We start from the raw sequence: 22638 nt of genomic DNA, 5'->3' as shown, positions 1-22638 counted from the left end.
CAGTCTGACATCTCATCAGCCTTAAGACAAAGAGATTACTCAAAAATACTCCAGGCTTAGCAATACCAAGCCAATTCCAGCTGTCTAGCACACTGAACTATGAAGCTGTCTTTGTAGAAGCCTCAGAGACTTAAGTAATTGGGAGCTAACTTTAAATATCACAGCAACTAGAAGTTACAGTTTTCAATGCAGAGAAAACAATGGAGGAGCACAGTCTGACCAGTTCCTGCCAACTAGAAAAAAGACAAAGATAGAAGAAAGTAAGATAGATAAACTGTTTCTCTGTGTTATTTGCCATAGAGCAATAGATAAAAAGCAATACCTAAAGGTAGTAGTACAAGCAGAAGCATAAACAAAGTGCCTTGGGCAACAGTTGTGTGAATGCTTGGCAAAATACCTGTGCACCACAAAGCCATGAGTCATCTCAAATAACTGCTGTACAAACCAGGCAGTACCTGGGTATTTCTGAATAGTGCCTGCTGCCTTTTTTTGGTAGGCTCAGGCAGATTTTCTTCAGGTGAAGATGCTACCATCTGCTACAATTATATAATGATATAGTTCATAGTTCAGCCTTAATGATGCTTGTTAATTTGATGTGTGTGGTTTTTTTTTTTTTTGGCTGAATACTCTCACCATTTTTTTAATGAATTGACAAAGGCAGCCCCAAGTGCTGTAATATGGAGAATAATTAGCAAAATGTAAGCATTGAGTGGGGTTCAGGCAAGCGAGGGCTGAGGACTGAGTGGGAGATTCTTTTCATTGTATACCGAGGTTGGAATGTAATGACCAGAAGTGCTCTGTTACATCTGGGTCACTACTCACAACAGCTACAGAGATGTAGCAGCAAATTGGAACGTATCACAAGATCTCGTCACCCGCTGTTGGCTGAGTGGTTTCTGTTTCTTCAGACAGGTCTTCTTTGACCCTTGCTTCCCAATATTTCTTCTTTTATCCCATTCTTAGTTAATGAGCGTGCCTTCACTGCAGGCCTTTTAAAAACAGTTTAAAAACAAGCATTTCATTGAAGAAAATGCTCAAAAACGACGTGGCTTAAATTCATCTGTGCGTGTAAGACTACTAAAAACATCCAAGGACGTTACCACTTGTGACAGTGTTTGAGCTAATTGCAGCCGTGTTCACACTGCAGCTACCCAGAGCAACTCGCCATCCCCCATCGCTTTCTCTGAGCTGCCTCACTGCTGCTAAACTCCCAGACTCCAAATGGTCCCTCGGCACCTCAAATGGAGAGCAAAATAATCTGCATCACGACATAAGGTATGTTACAATCTTCCATAACCCAACAATTTATTTAAACTTACATCACAATGAGAATCTATTAATAAAATACATCAGTTCACACCAGTCTGCATTGCCAGTTTTTAAGGGTTAGCATCTTTCTTCACTTTATATTAAAACTTTATAGAGGTAAAAACTACCGCACTGTACCCACAGTAGTTGAAATCCATTGTAAATTAGGCAGGTTACAGAGGAGCTTTCAGAGCTAATTACACTTCAGTTAACCTCATGTTTTTTTGGCACATCTGAATGCTTTTTATTTTCTTCTTAACGTAAAATAGTTCTGTAGCAAGTCATAGAATCACTGACATAAAGCATCACTATCCAATGGCAAGTGCTACCGAAAAGCATACAAAAATTGCATCATTTGGTTACAAAATAGCTATTTCTTTATCCCAACACTTAGCATTGAGATGCCGTGATAGAAAAGGGCTGGGAACAGGGCCAGCTGAGCTGTTGCTGGTCTCTTTGCTGCAAAGCCTTGGTTAAACAAATCCCAGAGTGATCAGTAACAAGGTATTGATGGCTTTTGCCTTGCCATGCAAGGTTATTCCTCTAAAACACCCTCAAGCAGGCGTGAGGCCACAAGTACACGTTACTTGCTCTCTCATATGTGCTGCTGCTCATGCAAACACATGCATGGTTAGTGTTCAAGAGGGGCAGGCCTTGGCTGCTTAGTGGCTGCAAGTTGTGGAGCACACAGCAGCCTTGTAAGCACTGCCCGGCTGTATGCTTCTGCATGGCATAACAGCAGCTGCTTCTTCAGAAATTAAAGACCATTAAGCACGAAGTGACATTAATGGTAGTGGTGTGCAGGCACACCTTTGTGCAGCTGTGTGCGGTTAGCTGCATGAAGTTTTAAACCTGCAGATTGTAGGTTTGGTTCATTTCTGTTGTACACAAACTCCAACTGCTTTGAGATTCTGACACAATTCTCAAAATAAAAAGGAATCCAGGGTATTTGCAAGCAGGGTTAGATTTCCTATAGCTCTTGAACTGTACTGTTTCAATCAGATTTTGGTACATTAACTAGAGATTGTTTAGTATTTTAATGATTGCAGGCCCCCTCATACTGGTACTTATTTTGAGAGAATGCTATTTTATTGATTATATCCCTTCTACTCGAGCTGCTCTGGTGGTAACAGAGAAATCTGGATGAACTGCTGCAGTTCAGGGAAGATTTCATTAGCAGAAGAGCGTTAAGCATGTTGCAGCTTTTTGGTTGGGTGATGGCTACAGGATCATTTTTCTTTAGACAGAAATAAACATCTGTACTTTTCATGGTAGGATTCCATTTTGTGGATCTTTTCAAAGACTCATTCAAACAAAAGCCCCACTTGCTTCATTCAGCTCTCCTACTGATCAGCTGCTGAAGCCCATGAACTGAAATCTCTGTGGTGAGACCACTGAGTGTTCCCAAAAGGGGCTTTTGGCTGCTAGAACTCACCTCTGACTTTACCTCTCTTAGAGAAACTGAAGAAAGCACAGTAATACTTTGTTATGCCAGGGAAAGAAGGAAATTACACTGATAATGGAACAGTTACAGATATAGAAGTTTGAAATTGATAGTAAGAGAAAACTCAAGGTATTTGTGGTACTCTTTGCATGTACTTACTGACCCTGAAAAGTAGCCCTGCCAAAAACCCTCCAAAAATCAAACTTCCTCCCAAAGAGTCACTTTTTGTTCCACATTCACAGTGAGAATTTATCCCTGCATTGACTTTGCTTCATATTCAGCATTTGCTTGAACGCAGCTAAAGTTACTGGGAGCCCTTTGGGAGAAACAAGTGCAGGATATATAAAATAGTGCAGATGGAAAAGCTTTGGCTGGATTGGTCAGTCTGCACCAAATGTGAGAATGGAATGTGATGTAGCTATAAATGTCTCTCCCTGTGCAGAGTAGAGAGTGCTGCTAAGATCAACAAGTATTGGCTGAATAACTTCACAAGGAAGGACATAGTGCAACTTCTGCTCATTCAAAAAGCTGTGGAAGGGCAGCCAGCTGTTTGGTACAGTGCTGATGAACAGGCAGCTACAGACCAGCTTACATCCACGTGGCTGAAGTGACAGTGGGAGTCAAAGCCATTATGCCACAGGTACATTCTGGCACCTGCACCACTTTCATGCTCTTTATGACCTTTGCATGATACAATGTCAAGGCATGACAAATTTAGTAGCAGTGCATTCCTTATATTTCATATACAAAAAAGGGTTCAAGGCTGGGAGCAAGAAGGCACAAACCTGGGAAATAACATAGCTGAGGAATTAACACAAAACTATTATGTCATTTATTAGGCATTACTTAGCACTTATTTCACGTCTTGCCCCCAAATTTCCCAAAGCAACGTATTTCCCCATTTTCTTTCCCTTTGTCCCCTTCTTTTGGATAAAGCTGCCTGTGCTCTATAGATACAGTTGCTGAAGAATATATTGTGAACACAGATAAATACAACATACACAGCAAAAATGCATTATAGCATTACAATAGTCAGATAATGTAGTTAGCCTTAAGCTACGGCAGTGCTTACGTGCTATAGGGAACCAGTTCAAGAATATCAAGCAGAGCCACTGTACAGGACCAAAGCAGCATCGGCAGTGTTAGGCAGAGCAGGGGACGGAGGGGAGGCTGCTCAGGAGTGTGGGCAGGCAGGTCGCTGTCAGCGCGGGGATCCGCTTTGGCACCAGACCCAGCCCACAGCCTGGGAGATTTCTTCAGCCCATACCAATTCTGCAGCAGGTCCTTGGAACACCTTTACATTTGTCTGTTGTGCATACATATTAAGTCCCCCCCACCCCACCCCGACATTTTTCCTGTTAGGCTATGTTTTCTTTATATAGTTTTTTTAAATTTTAACTTTTTAATTTTTTTTTTCTTACAACTGTTAAAAAAGTTTCATGGTAAAAATAACTCACTATATGATACATATACCCAAAGTGGTGTGATACTTTATATAATAAAAGATGAAAATAGTCACTTTCCATAATAAAAATAAGTTCTATTTTTTGTTTATTTTACAATATACTTAATAATTCTTTTCTTCTTCACTCTGAAAGTAAATAGGTCCCATTTTGATAGCACTTCTGAGTCGATTAAAGTGGCGAGAGGCTGGAGAATGGCTTATGAGCATTTTGAGCAGCCGCACTCCACGTGTCTCTCCAGTTCCTCTGTGAAGGTGGAGCCATCCACGCACTGGAAGAAGTATTTCCTCCTTTTGCTCCGCAGTGGGACGCAGCACTGCCCGCTGCTGCAGCTGCCACGGCATTCCATGCGGGGCACTTTGGAGGCGGTGACGCACGTCGTGTAGCCCTGCTGCTTACGGACCACTTCTCGAATGATCTCCCCTTGGCACAGGTTCTCTGCTAAGACAACGGAGATGTCAAGGAAGCAATCTTGTGACCATTTTGCTAGATATTCCCCACACATCAGCCGACAGCCCTGTGCATGTAATGATACTCAGGGCAAGCAGATGCCGTGAGCGGAACCGTAATCTTTTACTGCTTTGTACCTGCCATCAAAACAGAGCTTGTGTTACACAAATGTGCAATATCCGGCACGAGGCAGAGGCCATGCAGGCCTAATGGCTTTGATCAGGTTCTGGAAGTGCTTTAATGAATGCTGAGTGTTGAATCCTACAACAACACTCCTGCAAAATGCGAATTAGTTTTACTATGTCTGCTTCACAGGATCAGAGGTCAGCCTGCTCTGCGTGACATCGGCCATCTAGGGTACCTGAGAATGTCTATGCTGGTGTGCAGTCACTTTGTCACAGGCAGATCCATTTTAGTGAGACTGCATATGATCTGTATAATTTGGAAAGTCTGTAGTTCACAGAAAAGGGACAACAATAATACAAGCCAGCACCTTCCTTCTGTACAGGAAGGAATGAAGGCAGAAGTGATGAAGTTAGAACTCACAGAGTTTCCAGTGAGTGTTTTCAGGTCAGAAGAGAATAAGTACACCCCAGCATGAGCTGTGGGATGCCCCAGGAAACCCGCTAACCTGCACCAGCAGCAGTGAGCTGGAATCTTCACTGACACTTCAGACAGGATCTCCTGCCTTCTAGTCCCTCGTCTTGTTCTCCACATAAACCCTTGGTACGCAGTGTAACACCTCCTTTCCCAGCACTGCTGACTGACTGATCACTGTTTATCCAAGGAAAGCCTCACAACAATGTCCACTTTAAACAACCAGCTCCTTCCCAAGATTACAGAATCTTGGGAGCAGCAAACCTTGAGGATTCAGGAGACAGAGAACAAAACCCTTCACTACAGATGTCGCCTTTCCATATACTGTAGTGGCTCATTTCTCTGTTGCTCTGTAGAGGTTGACTTACCTTTATCTTTCTTATCATTTGCCATTTACTCTCAAATACAAATTACATGGAAGGGTGGCGAAAAGAAAGATGTAAAACAGAAGCACAGCAGACCAACATCCTGGTCCCTGTGGCCAAGCATACCTCTGTCACAGTGGTCTCCGCTATAGTTGGGATCACATTCACAGTAGGGTTCCCCATGCTCCGAAATCTTACACTGCCCATGGTTGCATTTCAAAATCCTGCACGGGTTTGAGGAATTGTTCTTCTTCTCACAGTACATGCCTGTGTAGCCTTCCATGCACTTACAGGTATAAGCAACATTGGCTGCCATGCACTTACCATGCAGACACCTGGAGAAAGAGAAGTATTTAATGTTGAAGTTCTTCTTCCCAGGAATGTTTATAAGTTTGGATTTTGCTGTTTCTGCATACTTAAAATCAGGACAGTAATCCAAGAAATAGCAGATCAGTGTCAAACACGCTGAAGAAACTATGAGTTTTCAGTGAGTAGTGGATAATGTTCAGAGAATACACTTGGAATTTGTGATCCCAAGTGATCTCTTGGAAAAACATCAGCTCTTCCATGAGTGTGGACCAATACTTGGCATCCACACAAGACAGCACTGCTATGTGGAACAAAGTGCCAACAATCAATGCCCAGGCTTCCCTGGCAGAACTACTCTACAAATAATATCAGGTGATAAAAAACATTATGAGAAATAAAGATTTCTGTGGAAAAGCTAAGCACAGACTTAACCAGGCAGTTCTAGCTGAAGGATTCCCTGGCTCATGTGATTTGCCATAGGCTTTGGTATAATTGAGGGTTAGGGTTAGGGGAAGGGTGCTGATCCTTAGCAAGCTCTCTGACACCGTGCCTGCTTCTGGGAGGACAGATTTGGAACGGGCAGAGAAGAAGGCAACACGTCCAGTTCAGGGAAAACTGCTCAGGGTTCATAGCCTTTATTCTATCAGGTCTTACTGACATAAACCAATGGCTCTCTTTTCTTATTTCTTCATCCTTTAAAACTGTCTCCTGCTTATGTTGAACCCTTACACATTTCATTTTTAATCTAAGCAAATAGAAAGCACAAATAGTAAAACAGTATCAGTCAAGTCAAGACATGCAAAATAATAAATAAAGGGGGTCACAGACTATGAAGCAGTATTTTCTGCCCCGCTAACTAAAGGTGTGCTTGGGTATCAGCTGTTAACAACTACCTGTTCTTTACAGTTGCATTTCCTCACTGAGGTTAATCTGTGAGTGTTGGAGCAGAGATCTGTCAGCTGGCCTGGACACAAAGGGCTTGTACCTCCAGAAGTGACTTAATGGTAAGGTGGGGCAGTAAGAGAGTATTAAAAATATGCACAGCTACTTTCCTTAGCAAGGTCTACATTCATTACTGTGTAACGCTCTGTGGATCACATGAGAAATTATGTAAACATCTGAAACTCCCTCATTTTTCTCTGTCCAATCACAACAGGCTCACTTGGGTCACTTCAGTCTGTAATCTGTGAGATGCTTCTCAGTGCCTTCCAGGGTAGTAGTTTGCAGAATTAGCAAGTTTAAAACAGTTCCCCTGCAAATTATATTTGGGCCCCCACTGACCAGAGTGATTATTTACTGTGTCAATTTATCTGTCAAAAGCATGTGCTTCTAAAAAGCCCCTTCCAAAGATAGTGCAACCAAAGCAGCTTCTAAAGCCAGAGTACTTCCATCTGCTACGAAACAGCACTGAACCACACAGTCTGCTGGTCTGCCTTGGGCTGTTTCCTTGTCTACTTGCCATAAGTAAGCTATTCATCCAGTGTTTCTGATGGAGATGTGGTTATTATTGAGCCTTTGAACTGTGAGTGCTTTATAGTCATACTGCCTTTGCATGCAACACCATGCTACTCTTCAAACTTGCACTTTAAAGGGGTGTTTCAGAATGTAATATTTCATTCAGCTATTTAGGAAATTCAAAACTGTTCACAACAGACTGCAGAATGGTCTTCAGGGAACTAACTCGAATTCCCTGTCCAGAGCTGCTGTGAGCATATCACTGCAATGCAAACCTCTCTCTTGTGGCTGGCTCTGCTCTGGATACATGTGTGCACTCACTGCCTCAGAGGCAATGTGCAGCCATTAACAGACGTTTTCATACTTTAATGTGTAAAGTTATAGCTGAAAGGAAAGCCTGCTGTATAAACCATTAGCTTCTCTAGGAGAACGAGGTCATCTGGAGAGCGACCAGCATCAAAACAAGACATGAAAATTGAACAGTGCCATGGACGCCGACTCACACTATCAATAATTTATGTGGGAACCCAGACCTCCAAAAATGGTCACATGTGTTTTTACAAGATGAAATGAGAATATGCAATAGCTGTAAAGCTTTTCCCCTCCCATCAGCATTCATTCAAGCTTACTTGTGGTTAAGACATGGGTCTCCAATTTCCTGGTCACAAAGGGGGCCTGTCCAGCCTGGGTGACATTCACAAACCACACTTGTTTTTTCCAGGGAACGGCAAATGCCGTGCTTGCAGATGTTACAGGATTTACAGCCAGGAAGGACTCCTATTGACTGCTGTGGTAAATCCTTGAAATCCTGCAGCTCGTTATTGATGCGAACATCGTGAATACATCCATGAAAGCCATTTGGTGTCTTATCTGCACCCTGGCGCAGTGAAGATAATCCAGTAGAGGTCGGGATCCCTTCAGATAAAAAAAAGAAAAAGGGAAAGCTTGCTCACAGTTACAATGACAGTATATAAATTATAATAGCTAACGTTTCTTCTGCCTCAGCACCTTGTAACCTTTAAAGAAGTGATGTGCATGGCACCTTTGTAAGGCAGCGCAACTGTATTGTCCTCATTCTGGAAATGCAAAGGAACAAAAATAAAATCACTTGTTCAGCTTACGTAGGAAATATATTATTAAAAAAGGGAGAAAAGAAGCTCGGATCTTTGGTGGATGGTCATGTATTTTGTCCTTAGATAATGGTCCTTCTGCCTACAGTTCAATAGCAATTATCCTTCTGAAAGGTGAGAATGTTTTTGCTTGTCAGCCAGTAGCTACGCCTCTGGGATACAAGAAGATAGTTACCATTATTCAACCATCAAGTTAAGGAGTGCAACCCATCGAAACTAGCTCAGGAGAAATCTAGATCAGAGAACAGCATATCAGGAGGCCAGCCAAACCTTCGGGGTGAGTGCCCTTCATCTTGTTCAAGCCCTTGGAAGAGTTCCCAAGCTCAGAGAGCCAACAGCTTGTTTTGGACATCGTGTTATGCCCTCCTCACTAGCATCTGCTTCAGTTGTACTTGCACAGGCAGGTGCTTCCATTTTCGACTGTATAAAGTCTCTGGATTTTGCTGCTGGTAAGTAACTCCATTGTTAAAGTCGAAACCAGATCAACATCTTTGTTTAATAATTATTTTGGAGGAAGGTTGCTAGACCAAGTGGGCAAGATGGGCAAGATTCTGGGTACCTGAAGCCTCAGGTCTGTCTTAAAGGTTACTGTAAGAATTGTTCTGAGGTTAATTTAATAACTTCATTAAACAGCCTGAAATGGAAGGGCAGCTGGCATTTATGGCAATGCTAGTTATACAGAAGTGGCACATGAGTGAGGATTTAGAAAGACTCAAGAAGAAATGCACTGGGCAGTACAAGTCTCTGCTGAGCACCATGCATTCTGGTATCCAATAAAGTCCTTCATTAAGAGTCTCAGATTTGTCTATAGGTGCCTTTTGAGAATTAGTTGTGATTTACAATGCGCATCCATTAGTAAAACTTTTCCCACTAGGGAAACCTCCTAGGTTCCCTGTGTATAAATTGCAACAAGGTGGGAATCTCTTTAGCTGAATTAGAGAGAGAAATTATGATGGCCTCAACAGCAGATCATCTTTGATGCACAGTGCTCTTTAATAACCTGTGACATTCCTAACAGAAACCAATTATAAAAGTTCAGCTCGGTAAAAAGCAAGATCAGCCAGTTTTCTGATTTACAAGGGCAATATTCAGGGCTCTTTTAGAAAAGGGTTATTAAAAGGAATTGTTTATAAAAGGCTTAACCAGCACCAAATGGTCAAGTGGTTTCTACTATTGACTTACATAATCTGCTCAGAAAAAGCTTACAGAATAGATATTTCAGTCTGTTTTTATTCTGCTGAGTTTTGTATTTAGAACAGGCTGTCTAAAAAAAAAAAACAACAACAACTCTATGTCACAGAAAATGGGGGATTCCAACATTCATTCCAGAATGGAATTGGTGGGCATCTGGCACAAATCAATCCATCAGGCAGAGCACAGGCTTCATTGTCTCTCTAATGCCCAGACACCTCATCAGTAGGATACTCTGATACTGAGGATCTCTGATTCTGAGCATCTGCTTTCCACGCTATGTGGCCCCAGAAATTATGTCCTGAATATCAAAAAACTTTAACAGAAGTTTGATCAATTCTAAAATCTTTCAAGCATTGTTCTGGCATCAATTTCCAATGAGAAAACTGTTAGCCAAGAAGTTTTTAGTCAGCTTGTATGTTAATACTGTTTGGAGAATATATCTTTTCTTCTCCCCCCAACTTTTAAACCTCTATAAAATTTACAGCAGAAATTCAGTTCACTTATAGTACATATAAACCTACTGATTGATTTGCTTTTCTGCAGTGACTCTCTGCAATACTTCCATCATATTCTTCACCATGAGATCTTACTGCCAGCAAGTTCTGAAAGCTTTAGAAATGACCAACTGGTCACTCTAGTAATGGCCACTGACCAGTGACTGCTTGTGCCCTGCTTAGGTTAACTTCCCTGGTCTGGCATGTGGGTTCGTGCAGACCATGCAGTGGGATGCTAATGAAATATGAAGAATGAAATTGAGAAGCAACCTCTGGCAGAGGAGAAAGACAAAACCTCTTGTTTCCCACCAGCCAGAAAGTCCTTTCCACAGGATGGAATACGGTTTGCTTCTGAGAGAGTTCACTAAGTCTTCTGAGAATTATTATTTTTTTAACAAGCTTCTGTTCTGTTTTGCTTTTTTTTTAACAAAAAGATTTTTAACATGTCAAAGTCCAGAGCAACTCATTGTACCTCCAATGTAGAGCGGTGTGTTGAGGCTGACAGAAGACTGTTTCTGGAGTTTTCCAAGACTCTTGGGAGTCCCCTTGTCCACCACCAGGTTCAGAGTTTGATTCAGCATCACAAGTTCCACGCTATGAAATTGCCCATCATTTACAGTTTCCACACTAAAAATAAAAGAGAATCAGACTGTGTTAACAATGATCTGTCTATGCTTCTGTTACACCTTGCATAGCACAGCCCCCATTCCAACTCCCTTTACTGCCACTGTCCTCGACATTTCTTCCAGCACGAGCCACTGAGGTACAAGTTCTAAACACGGCTGCTGTCTGATTTGAGAAGGCAGAGTATTTATATCTATGTAACACTGGAGAGGAATGCTTCTTGCTGCATCTGAGGGTTGTGTCCATCCATGAAACTGATTAAAAACTTGTGCTTACACGTGTGCCACTTGTAGTGCACCCATTAACCCTCACTACCGTCCCACAAAGCCAGGACAGTAACTATTGCAGCTGTGCTTCCCAGGGCATAATAGCAGAAGTGTAGCCCCAGGTACATTGGCTTTGGTGGCAAAGCTAATGAAAAGTTACCATTTTCTAGTCATAGGTTGCTGCCCCTCTGTCACGCTGCTTGGTGCTCCACTGCAAGACCAGTTATTCTTCTATGGTTAGTTTAATCTCAAATTATTTTGCAGAGACAGCAAGGGACTGCAGTTTGGGGCAAGAGACAGCAGGGGCATCAGAAACCATGATTTCCTTACAGAGCCAAACTATCCTTCAACTGAAATAAACTGCCCTCACACACTGTGGTGCCAACACTCCCTAAGCCCGGCCTGTGAGCCCCTTGCCTGAATGTCTCCTAAGTGGGACTCGGACATCCAACACTGCTTTGCTGACAATCCAGATTTGAGGTTGCTCCATAAGTGGTACGTACCATATTAAAATAAAAACAGTACGTTTAAAGAATGAGTTTTGCTCATTCCAATGGCCCACGTGCTCAGCATCCTCCCTCAGTGTTTTAAGTTTACAGGTCAGATTCCTTTCAGGTATTCTGCAAACCTGCAGTGCAGATGTGCAGGTCTCAGAGCTCCTTTGCCAGATTTTCTTTACCATCAGTGAAGAGGAACAGAACACTCAGGAGTGACCCACCTCTAAAGAGGAATCACCTCGTAGATCTATCCACCTCCCAACCTACTTGACATGCTGCTGTCCATCCTTAGGGTCCTGTGCTGCATACAGATATGTAAGGGAGCAGTGCATGGGTAGAGGTGAGTGCCAAGGACATACATGGGATGCACTGCCACAGGCTGCGTACCCTGCAGAACACACCTGGGTGTGCTGTGCTGGGGCCCAGCCCTCTAACAGTGCTCTATGGACTGACAGCTCCATTACATTTAGAACCAGCTGGTCTGAGCTTGCTATTCAGATATTCCTGAATTCTGCTAAGAACGTGGCAAATATCTGGAAGGAACAGCTGTGTAATAACAGCGGCGAATGGATGATCCCATGCACTCCCTGCATGCCTCACTGCTGTGTCGCAATACTTAATCCATGTGTACGAAGCAGTGGGACTGAAGTGCAGCTGAAAGGTGCTGGATACGTGGAAGCACACATTAACAACTGTTACTTTATGCAGCAGTGCCACTGAGAGGCAGAACAGCCCAAAGCTGCGCTGTGGCAGTTGAGTCCCAGATAGATGGATGGCTGCAGGACAGCGTGTTCCAGCAGGGATGGATGGCTGCAGGATGGGTGTGGGGCCAACACGCAGAGCTGTGCCGCTATCTGAGCAGGGCCACGCCGTGGCCATTCGTCAGAGGACAGCGCTATCACATCTGGCAGCGCTGCCTGTTCCCCGGGCCAGGATTTCACAGGCATTTATCAACCACTCCTCCACAGCGAGTGCTTCTCCCAGATCGTGCGCTGAGCCCCGACAAGAGGCAAACAAATGGCCGTGTGTCCCGGCAGCAGCAGCGGCTGCCCCGCGTGGAGCAGCGCCTCTCAGCACGTGCGGGCGGCAAGCTCTGGGACGGAGCTCGTCCCCACCTCTGGGTACACGTGGGCACACATGGGTGAGTGCCGCCCAGTTCTGACTTCAGCTCAGAGCCCCGCTTAGCCGTCTGGGACCGCCGGAGACAGTGGCTTGGCTGCAGATGAAGGGCAGAAAGCCGCAGGCGCAGAGCTGAGCCCCACACGCTGCTCGCAGCACAAACTCGCAGCGCTCGGCTCTTTTACCGGAGGCTTCTACCCGACCCAGCTCTCTGCAAGGCTTTCCTTCAAATCTTAACCGAATTCTCACCGGGGGTCGGCTGGGCGCACAGCGCTCATCCTTCAGCAACAGCCCGCGCTGTGGAAGCGCTGCTCGGGGACGGGGATCGCCGCCAACGCGGCCCCGCGAGGGCGCCACGAGGGGGCGCCGCAGCCCCGCGGAACGCGCTCGGCCTCGCGCTGCCCCGTGACGGCTCGGGTCGGGGCGGCCTCGCGGCGCCGCTCGGAGCCTCTGTCGCTGTTTGTCGCTGTTTTCTGTCGCTGTTTGTCGCTGTTTACCTCCCAGAACTGCACTGTTATTTTCTCTAAGGGTCCCAGAGTCAGTGAGAAAGAGCCCACGAGAGAAAATCAGATTTGAAATTCCAGCCCACGGATATGGCTTTTAGTTTCTGCTGTCTGGGTGGCTGTGCCCAGCTGGGAGCTCAGGGCTCCGTAAGGGCCATCAGCATTTCACAGCGCCGTGACTCCGGCAGGATGGGCTGCACGCACCGCAAGGCATGGCGCACACAGACACCGACACGGCCTCCACCAGGGCTCATTCTTCAGAACACGAGGAAGTGAAGGGAAAAAGGTGTCTTAAATAGAAAGCCTCAGGGAATGTATGTAAGACCTGATTCTTACTCTCATCTTTTATATATTCCTCTTCTTTCTCCCCCGTTTTCTTTCTCCTCTCCCGCAGCCCCCAAGCACGCACAGATGTTATAAACACGACTCCCCCTGCTCTAATACACAGGAGGTTTACAGCCGAGCCACTGTAAATACGCCTGTGAACAGAAGTGCATTAAAGTATTAAAGCGTTCAACTTGTAAAGTTTGGGCTTTGGGGTTCATTCTTTCCTCTGACATGTAATATACCTTTAGTGTAGGCAGCAGAAGCAGCAGGGCAGAGAAGTCAAAACAAAAATAGCTCTAAGTATCACAGCAAACTGTGTCACCAAGGAAATGCGTAACCATCAATTATGCAAATGAGAACATCAATTCATTAGCTACAGTCACCAGATTTTCTTGACCTCAGTCTTAACGGGGACATGCCTCATCTGAAGCACAGAACAAAGCAAACAAGAAGATGGTAAGTGACTGGGGAGTGAAGGCCACGGGGAGCACTGAACTTGGGCAGTCTTTGAATGCATCCAAAGCAGAAGGGAACAACCAGAAAGATCTGTCCAAAGGAGCTCAATGAGCACTCAGCACGTGGGAAGAACAGGCACTAAAATCAGGAAACAGGTAGAGCTGCAGGGAAATACATGGAGACACTAAATGATTTGGGAGCTGTGAAACTCCTGTGCTGGGATGACTTCACATGCCAGTGGTGATAGGCTTTCACTTTTCCAAGCAACAGCTACCTCCTGCCCTTGGTTCCTCTTATAATCAGTCCCCAGCTTAGAACAGATTTAAACTCCATGGCAACAATGGCAAAACCGTAATTGAGCAGTGTTGTGCTACTTTTACAATAACATCCCTTCAAGAACTATCATCTCCGGAAGCCGAATAAAAACCACATGTTGAGAAGAAAGCACAAAAAATGCTAATGAAACACAAGACCGGGGAAATAAGAGGTGAAAAATATGTATTAAAGCACTCAAGTTCACTTCCAGCTTAAAATATACGCCCTTTTGTTACGTTCAACTTTCGTGACTCGGGTGTTAGGTCTCCTAAACTGAGAGCGCTCAATGGTTAAGATTTTTCCTTCCTACCTCCATGCTCACGTGCTTGGCTTTATACCTTTTCTCTTACTTCTGACTCTGCAGACCACCCAAATAAGCCATCTTTCTCCTCCTGGTGTTTACAGCCCTTAAACACTGGCAGCTGATTACCGTATCTCCCTTAATGATCATTTGGCCAGGCTATGCATATCTAATTTCCAGTCATAATTCCACTCCTGCAGCACCCCTGCCAGCAGTGAAAGTTATTGTATTACAGACCTTCTAAGGGAAAGGCAAGGACCTTTTTTATACTCCTGCAACACGCAATTAACGCAATCCTGACCCCTTTCCATAGACTATTCATTAAAGGGGCAGATTCATGGCCAGTGTAAGCACTCCCTGTTTGCAGTAAATTCTCACTGTGTTCCTGACGTGGGCAGAGGGGCCGAATCCTGCACCGGTCTCCTGCAGGATCACAATGTCTCTGCAGAGCTGAATGCTTCATTCTGCCAGCTGAGAGTTTGTTAAACGCAAGCATAAAAGCAATAGAAATAGCTTGAGTGAACTCTGCTTGTCTGAGGCCCCCCTGACTGGGAGTCACAGTGCTAATGCCTTCCCATCCGGCTCCACCACAACAGTTTGTGCACTATGGCACGCAGTGCACTGCAGTGCTGCGAGCTACTGCTTCTCTGTTCTGTAACATGCCTCATGTAAAATAACAAGCCCAGTAAGCACAGAGTGTAAAAACGATTACATATAGATTTTGCAATGCCACTAGGACTCATTAAATCATTTACCCTTCAAAAAGAGCAGCAGCGCCAGTCCCAGCACCCCACACCATCTCCCTTGGCAAGAGCCATCCCACACATGTGGCCGTGGCAGCCCTGCCTGCTGCCAGGACCTGGCACCAAACTGGTGCTGGGGCTTCTCTGGAGCACCAGGGCCATGGGCTACTGACAGCAGCTCTAACATTCTGCTGGTTATCACGAGTCTGTTTCCAATGAGGAAACCCATCAAGCATCTTTCACAAAGTCATTTTGTCTGACAGGACACTTTACACCATCTATCCTCTTTTCAGCTCTGGAAAATATCAAAGTATCTGCCATTTAGCATCAAGGTCCAGGGCCACTACAGAATACAAGTAAAAGTGTTTCCAATTTGAATGACTGAGAATCAGTTTTTTAATCTGAAATCCAAGGCTAAGCCCTAAGAAAAAAACTGGCTATTCAAAAACCTGACAACAGTCAGGAAATGAAATTGTTTCCATCCCATCTATAGCATCATACCTACAGCTGTGCACATCTTCCACTACAACAAACAAAATCCATTGCTATCTGACACCTAGAATGGCAGTTGCTTTGCTTTCCTTTTCTAGCAGCACTGGCCCATGCTGGCAAAGCTGGGGTCCACATTTCTATACTGGGAAGAAGCACCGAAATAATTGTGCACAGAAGTGTGCTGCACCTCCGTGACCATCCTCAGTGCCAGTTCTGCATGCACATCTTCCAGCAGAGAGAGAGCTGTGTATTGAATCCAGAGCCTGGTGCTTGGAATAAGCAGCATACACAGCTATCACACATGGCACACACACACACTTCGTGTTACTCGTCATGTTTACGCGAAATTTATAGGCAGAACAAAACAAACTTTTTATATTAGCCTGCTACATGTTTTGCTGCAAAGCAAAACCCTCACAATTCAAGACAGGAGGCAGCCATGCAGCCACTAGTGGATAGGAAGTTTCTGAAGTTACTTTGACTATGACTAGGTTTGTTCCAGCATCGTCCGTTATGAGGATACTTCAACTTTCCTCTGAAGTAATTGCTGTTAATCAATGCTGGCAATACGTGCTGGACTGACGGCGTGTGGGACAGTAAGAAAATGCCTTCCTGCTCTGCTCTGTGCTGGAGCGTCCTCACCTCGAGCAGGTCTGAGTGTCACAACACGAGGATGTAAAGCTATTAGAGGCAGGCCCAAGGAGGGCTGCGAAGATGCAGAAGGGTCAGGGAGCGGAGGGCAGCGCTGAGCTCTGCTCTATGTGACAGCGACAGGGCACAGGGAATGGCGTGGGGCTGTCAGGGAGGGCGGGGGGGGGGGGGGGAGGGAGGGAAAGGCTCTGCCCTGAGGATGGTGGGCACGGCCAGAGCTGCCAAAGCTCAGCAGTGCTGGGACTGCGCCCTCCAACATCAGATTTGGCAGTCCTGTGTGGAGGCAGTGGCTGCACTTGATGGGCAATGTGGGTCCCTTCTAACTCAGCATATTCTGTAAATGCCTTTGCATGTTTTTCTCCAAGCTACTTGCTGGAAACAGCTCAGCACCACAGCAGGTTCCCAACATGGAGAAACCACGGTGAGTGCTCAGGTGGACCAACACCATCACTGGTTTACAGGAGCTCAGGAGTTGCCAAGAGCATCGTTAAGGTTTCACTGATGCTCTCTCTAGATGAATCACGTTACAGACATGCCGCTGACTGAATCAAGTCATCACAGAGAGTGGAAGAAACAGTTCTCATTTCATATTTACTTTTAGTTTGGCTGGGTAGTTTTAAGGGTTGAACTGAGCTGACTGAAGTCAGGCCAGCTATTTAACAAATGCAGAAAACCTTTATTTATAACATGGGTTTCCACATTTGCAGCAGCAAATTTTCTTTTGGTGATAAACTATACTATTGATTTTAGTCAGTCAAGTCACTTTAGAAAACAATTTTGGGCATCACCATTCATCTTCACATAAAGCCAGGACTGCTCCAGTACAAAAACCTACAAGTACTTCCAAGGTGCTTAGCTCCTCCTAGAGCTTCCAGGAGCAAACTCCTCTCTCCTTGATGCTCTTAAAAGTACTTTGGAAGGATGATCAATACTCTCAGCATCTGAAATGTCAGAACTATGAGGGATTTGCTTCCCATTTTTGGGCCCAATCCTCTGAAGTGTCCATGACAGCAAGGATCACTGAGGAGCTGCGTGAGGGCAGCGTGCTGCAGAGTTAACTCTAACAAGAGGCTGTTTTAACATGTCGATTCCTTTCAGATTTCTCCCACTTCTTGTTTAGTTCTGAACCACCCTTATCCTGTCACCTCTCATCTCTTCCTGGGATTAATTCCAGCATCTTGCTGACTTCATTATATTTTTATTATTATATGGTGAAAGAAATCAGCATTATAACAGCAAACTCACATATTCATGTGTGCGCTGCAGTCCTGTTTTGCACAGCCTGTTCTAAAAGGCTGCTGAGCAAAAAAAAAGCCAACAACATATCTACTTTCACTTCCAATAGTTGCAATACAGGTTAATTTAAATAATTACTTCAAATGGCACGAAACCCTCAGTGGCATAAGAGCACCTACTGTGTTTCTTGCCTTCACAAATTGGCTTAATTTTGCCAAAGTTCAACAGGGAATGCTGAGGGGAAGACACGAACAAGCATGCCTCTGCTTTAGCCACGGTTCTGGCAGTGCAGCAGTGCTGGTGCTGGCAAAACATCCCACACCGAACCCACCTTATGTGTATGGTTTAGAAATTAACCTGTGGGTCCACAGCACAGTGTTCCTGGGTACTACAATCATGGAATCACCAAGGTTGGAAAAGACCTACAAGATCATCCAGACCAACCGTCCCATGGTATTACGATGAAGAGGAGGCAGACAGGATTAGAGAGAGAAATCCTACCATTCTTTCTAGAGATAGTTGAGATTTTAGAAAGAAAAATAATTAATTCAGTTTAATAAGATTTGCCTGCTAAGCCACCAGGCAGCCTAGAGGAGAAAACTTTACTCTTTTTAAGCTTCATTTCAGCAGAAGAAAGTTTCTGAATTTCATGAAAGCAAATATTTGATTCTGACCCAAATGATAAAAGTTGGATGATATTTAAAGATCTTGCCCTTACATTTTCTTTGTCCTACTGCACAAAAAAACACAGAAAACTATAGAAATCCACTAAGAAAAACACTTGTCTTTTTTGTCCTGCTCAGATATACCAGAGTCCTTTATAAAGGCAAAAAAGAATCCATCTGTCCTTCGCCTTGGCTCATGCAAAATGTATATTACATTCAAATTTTACAGCATTTGCTGTGCGGGTCTGAGGTTAATGCTGGTCTCGTTCGTTATATTTGATGAAAAATCCCTAAGGAGCACATGAGAAAAATAAGGTGTGTGATAGAAAGAACAAAATGAATTGCAAATATCCATAATTATTAAGAGCTCAGTAATGCCTCATAGAGATCTCTGAAAAACAGACTATTTAGAGACCATCCAGAAATACCAAAAAGGAATCCCACGAGGGACAAGCATAGCACAAGCTGCAGATTGTGAAGGTATTAGGAAGAAAAGGACCATCATACAGTGAGCTCTGCAGAGACTTTTGGTTAAGAAAAAAGAGGTTTGACAAGCTCCAATAATGATTCAAAGAAGAATTAATGCTTTCACTCCTCCAGCACATTCCTCCCCAGAAGGCGGTGTATTAATGCTGAAGCCTCCAAGGCTTCTTTTCAGATAAGTGACTGCAGCTAAGGAGAGGTGATTACAGAAAAATCCCATCTCCCCCTTCTTTGGTCGATGTGGAAGCTCTTCCATCACTGAGGTAATTGTTCAACCTCAGCACCAGCAGAGTGGAGGAGAAGCCTATGAAATCTGAATACGGGGCCAAAATCATTGAGTCAAAATCCCAGTTCTGTTCTTTGGGGTGCTGTGGTCAGGGATGTGCCACAGGGCAGCGAGCTCTGCCTGCAGGGGCTGGCTGATGTGGAAAAGGATAGGCAGGTGGCAGATACTGGGCTAGGAAGCTCAGCCACAGCCTGGTGGAGACAGAATCTCGTCCCCTAGGGACACACACAGCACATTTCTGAAACACTTCCCTCCTTCTGCCCATTTCTGTACTTTCTGTGCACGAAGAAACAGATTTAATTTGTCATCCCAGAGTCATCATGTATGAGGCAGATACAGTAAACTCCCCTGACTTCAGACTTTGTGCTCTAACCACAAGAACATCCATCTATGCTATGTAGGAATTAGCCAGACCATGAGAGCAGCATGATATAATCTGTAAGAAATATTTCTAGTGATACAGAATTTTTGAAAACAGACTGTGCAAGGATACTTTTATAGAGAAATGTGATGTAATTTGGGCGTAGGCTCTGCAGAAAGACAAACACAATTAATTCTGGTGTTTTCCTGATTGCTTCCTTTTTTACTGCTGTCAGGAAGCCTGCATGAAAACATGATTTTACACCAAACATATTTGCATCTCTCCCTTTAGCAGTTACAACAGTCTGTATGCAGCATAGCAATCCGGGAACTCTGGAGGGATTTGATGGTTTCTGTCAAATTTCTATTTCCCATTTCTATTAGGAAGGATCAATTTAGCATTCAAATCAATGTGATAGTGTGATAGCATAAACCCTATAGTGGAAAAAAACATTGCAAGTAAGGTTTTATTTTTGGTTCAAGGAACAGTTGTAGCAAAAGAGCCTGAAAAAGGAAGCTGATAGAAGATACAAAGATGTTAATTTCAATGACTGAAAACTAGAAGTACAAACTTGCATGGTTTTTGTGAATTCATTATATATAAAGTGAGTGATTAAACAGAATAAAAGAAACAAGAAGTAGAAATCCTACTTTAAAAATGGATGTTCTATAAGGTGTTTGCTATGAGCTTTGGGAAGCCTTTATTATACAGCCTGCAAGTGAGGAATTCCTGTAACAAAGCAGTCAGGTTTCCTTTTAAAAGGGCACTTTCAATCACTGCATAGTCATGCATGAACTTGTATTTCTTTCTGACTTGATAAATGAGAATGTATTTTAGGTAAACCTTCCCATTGGACATTTGCTGACCTTTATTCTGACTAGAATGAAAGAATGACTGCTGCTGATAGGAGCACAGGGATGGCACAGAGTTGTGCCAGTGGATGTTCAGACTAGATATAATGATTTTTTTTACACAAACGTGGTTAAACACTGGAGCAGGCTTCCTTGCGAAGTAGTTGATCTCCCACGCCTGTCAGTGTTCAAGAAGTCCTGGACAGCTCTCAGTAACGTGCTTCAGCATTTGGTTAGCCCTCAAGAGGTCAGGCACTTGGAGTAGAGGATCTCTGAAGGTCTCTTTCAACTTTTTGCCACACTGCTACACTAAAAGTCCAATGTCAACTCTAACCTTTCCATTCAGGCGTAACATGAATAATATATGTAAAATAAATCTCAACGTAGAGCAAATTAACCTTGAGCTTTTCCAGCCTAACTTCGTCCTGTAGTTCTACTTAAATCTGCTCAAAAGAGCAACTAAGACACAGGAACCAGTCTGCTCCAAAAACCAGAGGGAGCCTGTCCTCACCAAGCAGGTAACATCAACTGCTTCTAAGGGCACGCCAGTATCATACCATTGTGCCACATCCCTGTCCTCCAACATTTTCTTAGGATAATTTGCAAAGGGAGGCCAACTGCAGAATATACTACAGCAGGTTAAGTTCAGAGCACGAGGTGCTGAACTGTACCATGGCTGTGTCCTGTTGTGTACGTCATCCTTCCAGCACACCTCACTGAATCCTACTGAAAAGTGCCACCGCAGCCGTACTTGCTGCTAGCTTCCAAACCCATCTGGTAGCAGGTTTTAATCTTATCCCTACACGATACCATGTGAATTAGCCAAGTACTTTGCTAATTTTACTGTTCTTAAGTACTATTAATAAATCTATTAGCAGAGACCCTGATGTAGAATTACAGATAACGTGGCTTGCCAGTGACTTCCCATGTCCCATCACAGGAGTACCTGAACTAACCAGTAAAACAGCTCGGTTACAACACTGGACCAGGTCAGTAAGAGATTTCCTGCAGCTGTTAGCTGGCACAGTTCCCACTAGGCAGTATTTTAACTCTTTTGGCACGCGCTTCTGAGGCAAGCAACAGCCAAAGCACTGCTTATCTTTCTGGCGAGTGGACCTCTTTGGAGAACAGCAGCTTCTGATATAGCCTGAGAAAATGAATCTAATTGTCTTTCAGCAAACTTCAAAGACTATCAGTCCACTTTTGCTGAGGATGAGATTTAGATATGGCATCTAAACAAGAAAGCCAGGTGCAGGTAATAGAGAAGGCCAACAGTTTTACCAGTGGCGAGACTAAGATTTAAAAGCTTCTGATTCCCCTAGCAATCTTATTTTTAATGAACAAAAGAAAAAAAAGAGTAAATGTAAAAGCTGCAGAGAAGAGATGCTTGGTTCCAAAGGTTTAGATAAACTGCACCACACAGAATCAGATACTCATTTCAGTGCAATGCAATTAAAAGTACAGATGAACTCATGAAAGCCAGTACCAGATATTTTAGCCTCTAAAACATCCAGAAGGAATTAAGTGAAACTCAGTTTAGAAATGATGGCTAATGCCTGAAGAATGCCCATTGTCCAAGCTGCTAAAAGAAGTATGGGACTTTCCATTTTGGGGCCAAGCTGGAAGTTTCATAGCCAAACACAGCTTATGCCCTTAGCTAAAAGTCAAACAGGATATACAGGGAGGTCAAACCAGATCCATTTATACCTTCTACCCTTAAGTCCCAAGGGAGAAGCAGCTTTCCTCCTGCTTCCTCGGTCCTTAAGGAAAACAAGTCTCTTAATCTATTTAGAGGCCCTTCTTGACATTCTTTGGCTGTAGTTTTTCTCAATCGACGTAATCTTTTCCCATCAAGCTCCATGCTAATCCCATTTTGCTCCACTCCTTCAACTAATAAAAGATTAGAGTGACATTTCAGAAAGGGCATCGTATTAAGCAGCTACTTTCCCATCTCAACAGATCACACAGTACAAAATGCAGTGAACAGGCCATTAATCTTATGTTAATGAGGTGTCAGCCTGAATGGAGACCTCCTCCTTGATCAATAAGAAGGGCACAGCAATAATGAGGATGCTGCCACTTGCCATCTCTGGGAGCTTCACCACAAGGCAGCAGATCTGTAAGGCGTCGCTGATGGTGGCAACAGCTCTTGTCACCACAACACTCTGCCCGTGACAACAGAGAGCAAGCATCCATGCTGGTCTGTCACCTCGTGTGCTGCCCACACACAATAAGCTTTTCTATGTTCTAATT

At 44.0% G+C, this 22638-nt stretch overlaps 1 protein-coding gene across 7 annotated transcripts in view; it reads right to left on the bottom strand.

Moving 5' to 3' along the window:
• Nucleotides 1-1276: 1276 nt before the first annotated feature.
• Nucleotides 1277-22638, bottom strand: part of SLIT3 (slit guidance ligand 3) — a 538052-nt gene continuing 516690 nt past the window's right edge. For 6 of the 7 annotated variants that reach the window (XM_031598017.2, XM_031598018.2, XM_090150937.1 and 3 more), the window contains 4 exons: nt 10682-10836; nt 8021-8306; nt 5754-5962; nt 1277-4656 (listed from right to left, as the gene is read on the bottom strand). In XM_031598017.2, the coding sequence (XP_031453877.2) occupies nt 4415-4656; nt 5754-5962; nt 8021-8306; nt 10682-10836 (892 nt within the window). In that variant the 3' untranslated portion in view covers nt 1277-4414. The remainder of the gene's footprint in view (nt 4657-5753; nt 5963-8020; nt 8307-10681; nt 10837-22638) is intronic. The other variant, XM_090150938.1, reaches the window with a different exon arrangement.

The sequence above is a fragment of the Phasianus colchicus genome, chromosome 15, assembly GCF_987193195.1.
Source record: "Phasianus colchicus chromosome 15, bPhaCol1.hap1.1, whole genome shotgun sequence".
Classification (NCBI taxonomy): Eukaryota; Metazoa; Chordata; class Aves; order Galliformes; family Phasianidae; genus Phasianus; species Phasianus colchicus.
The sequence above is the reverse complement of the archived record's forward strand: the minus strand, read 5'-3'. Positions and strand labels throughout refer to the sequence as shown.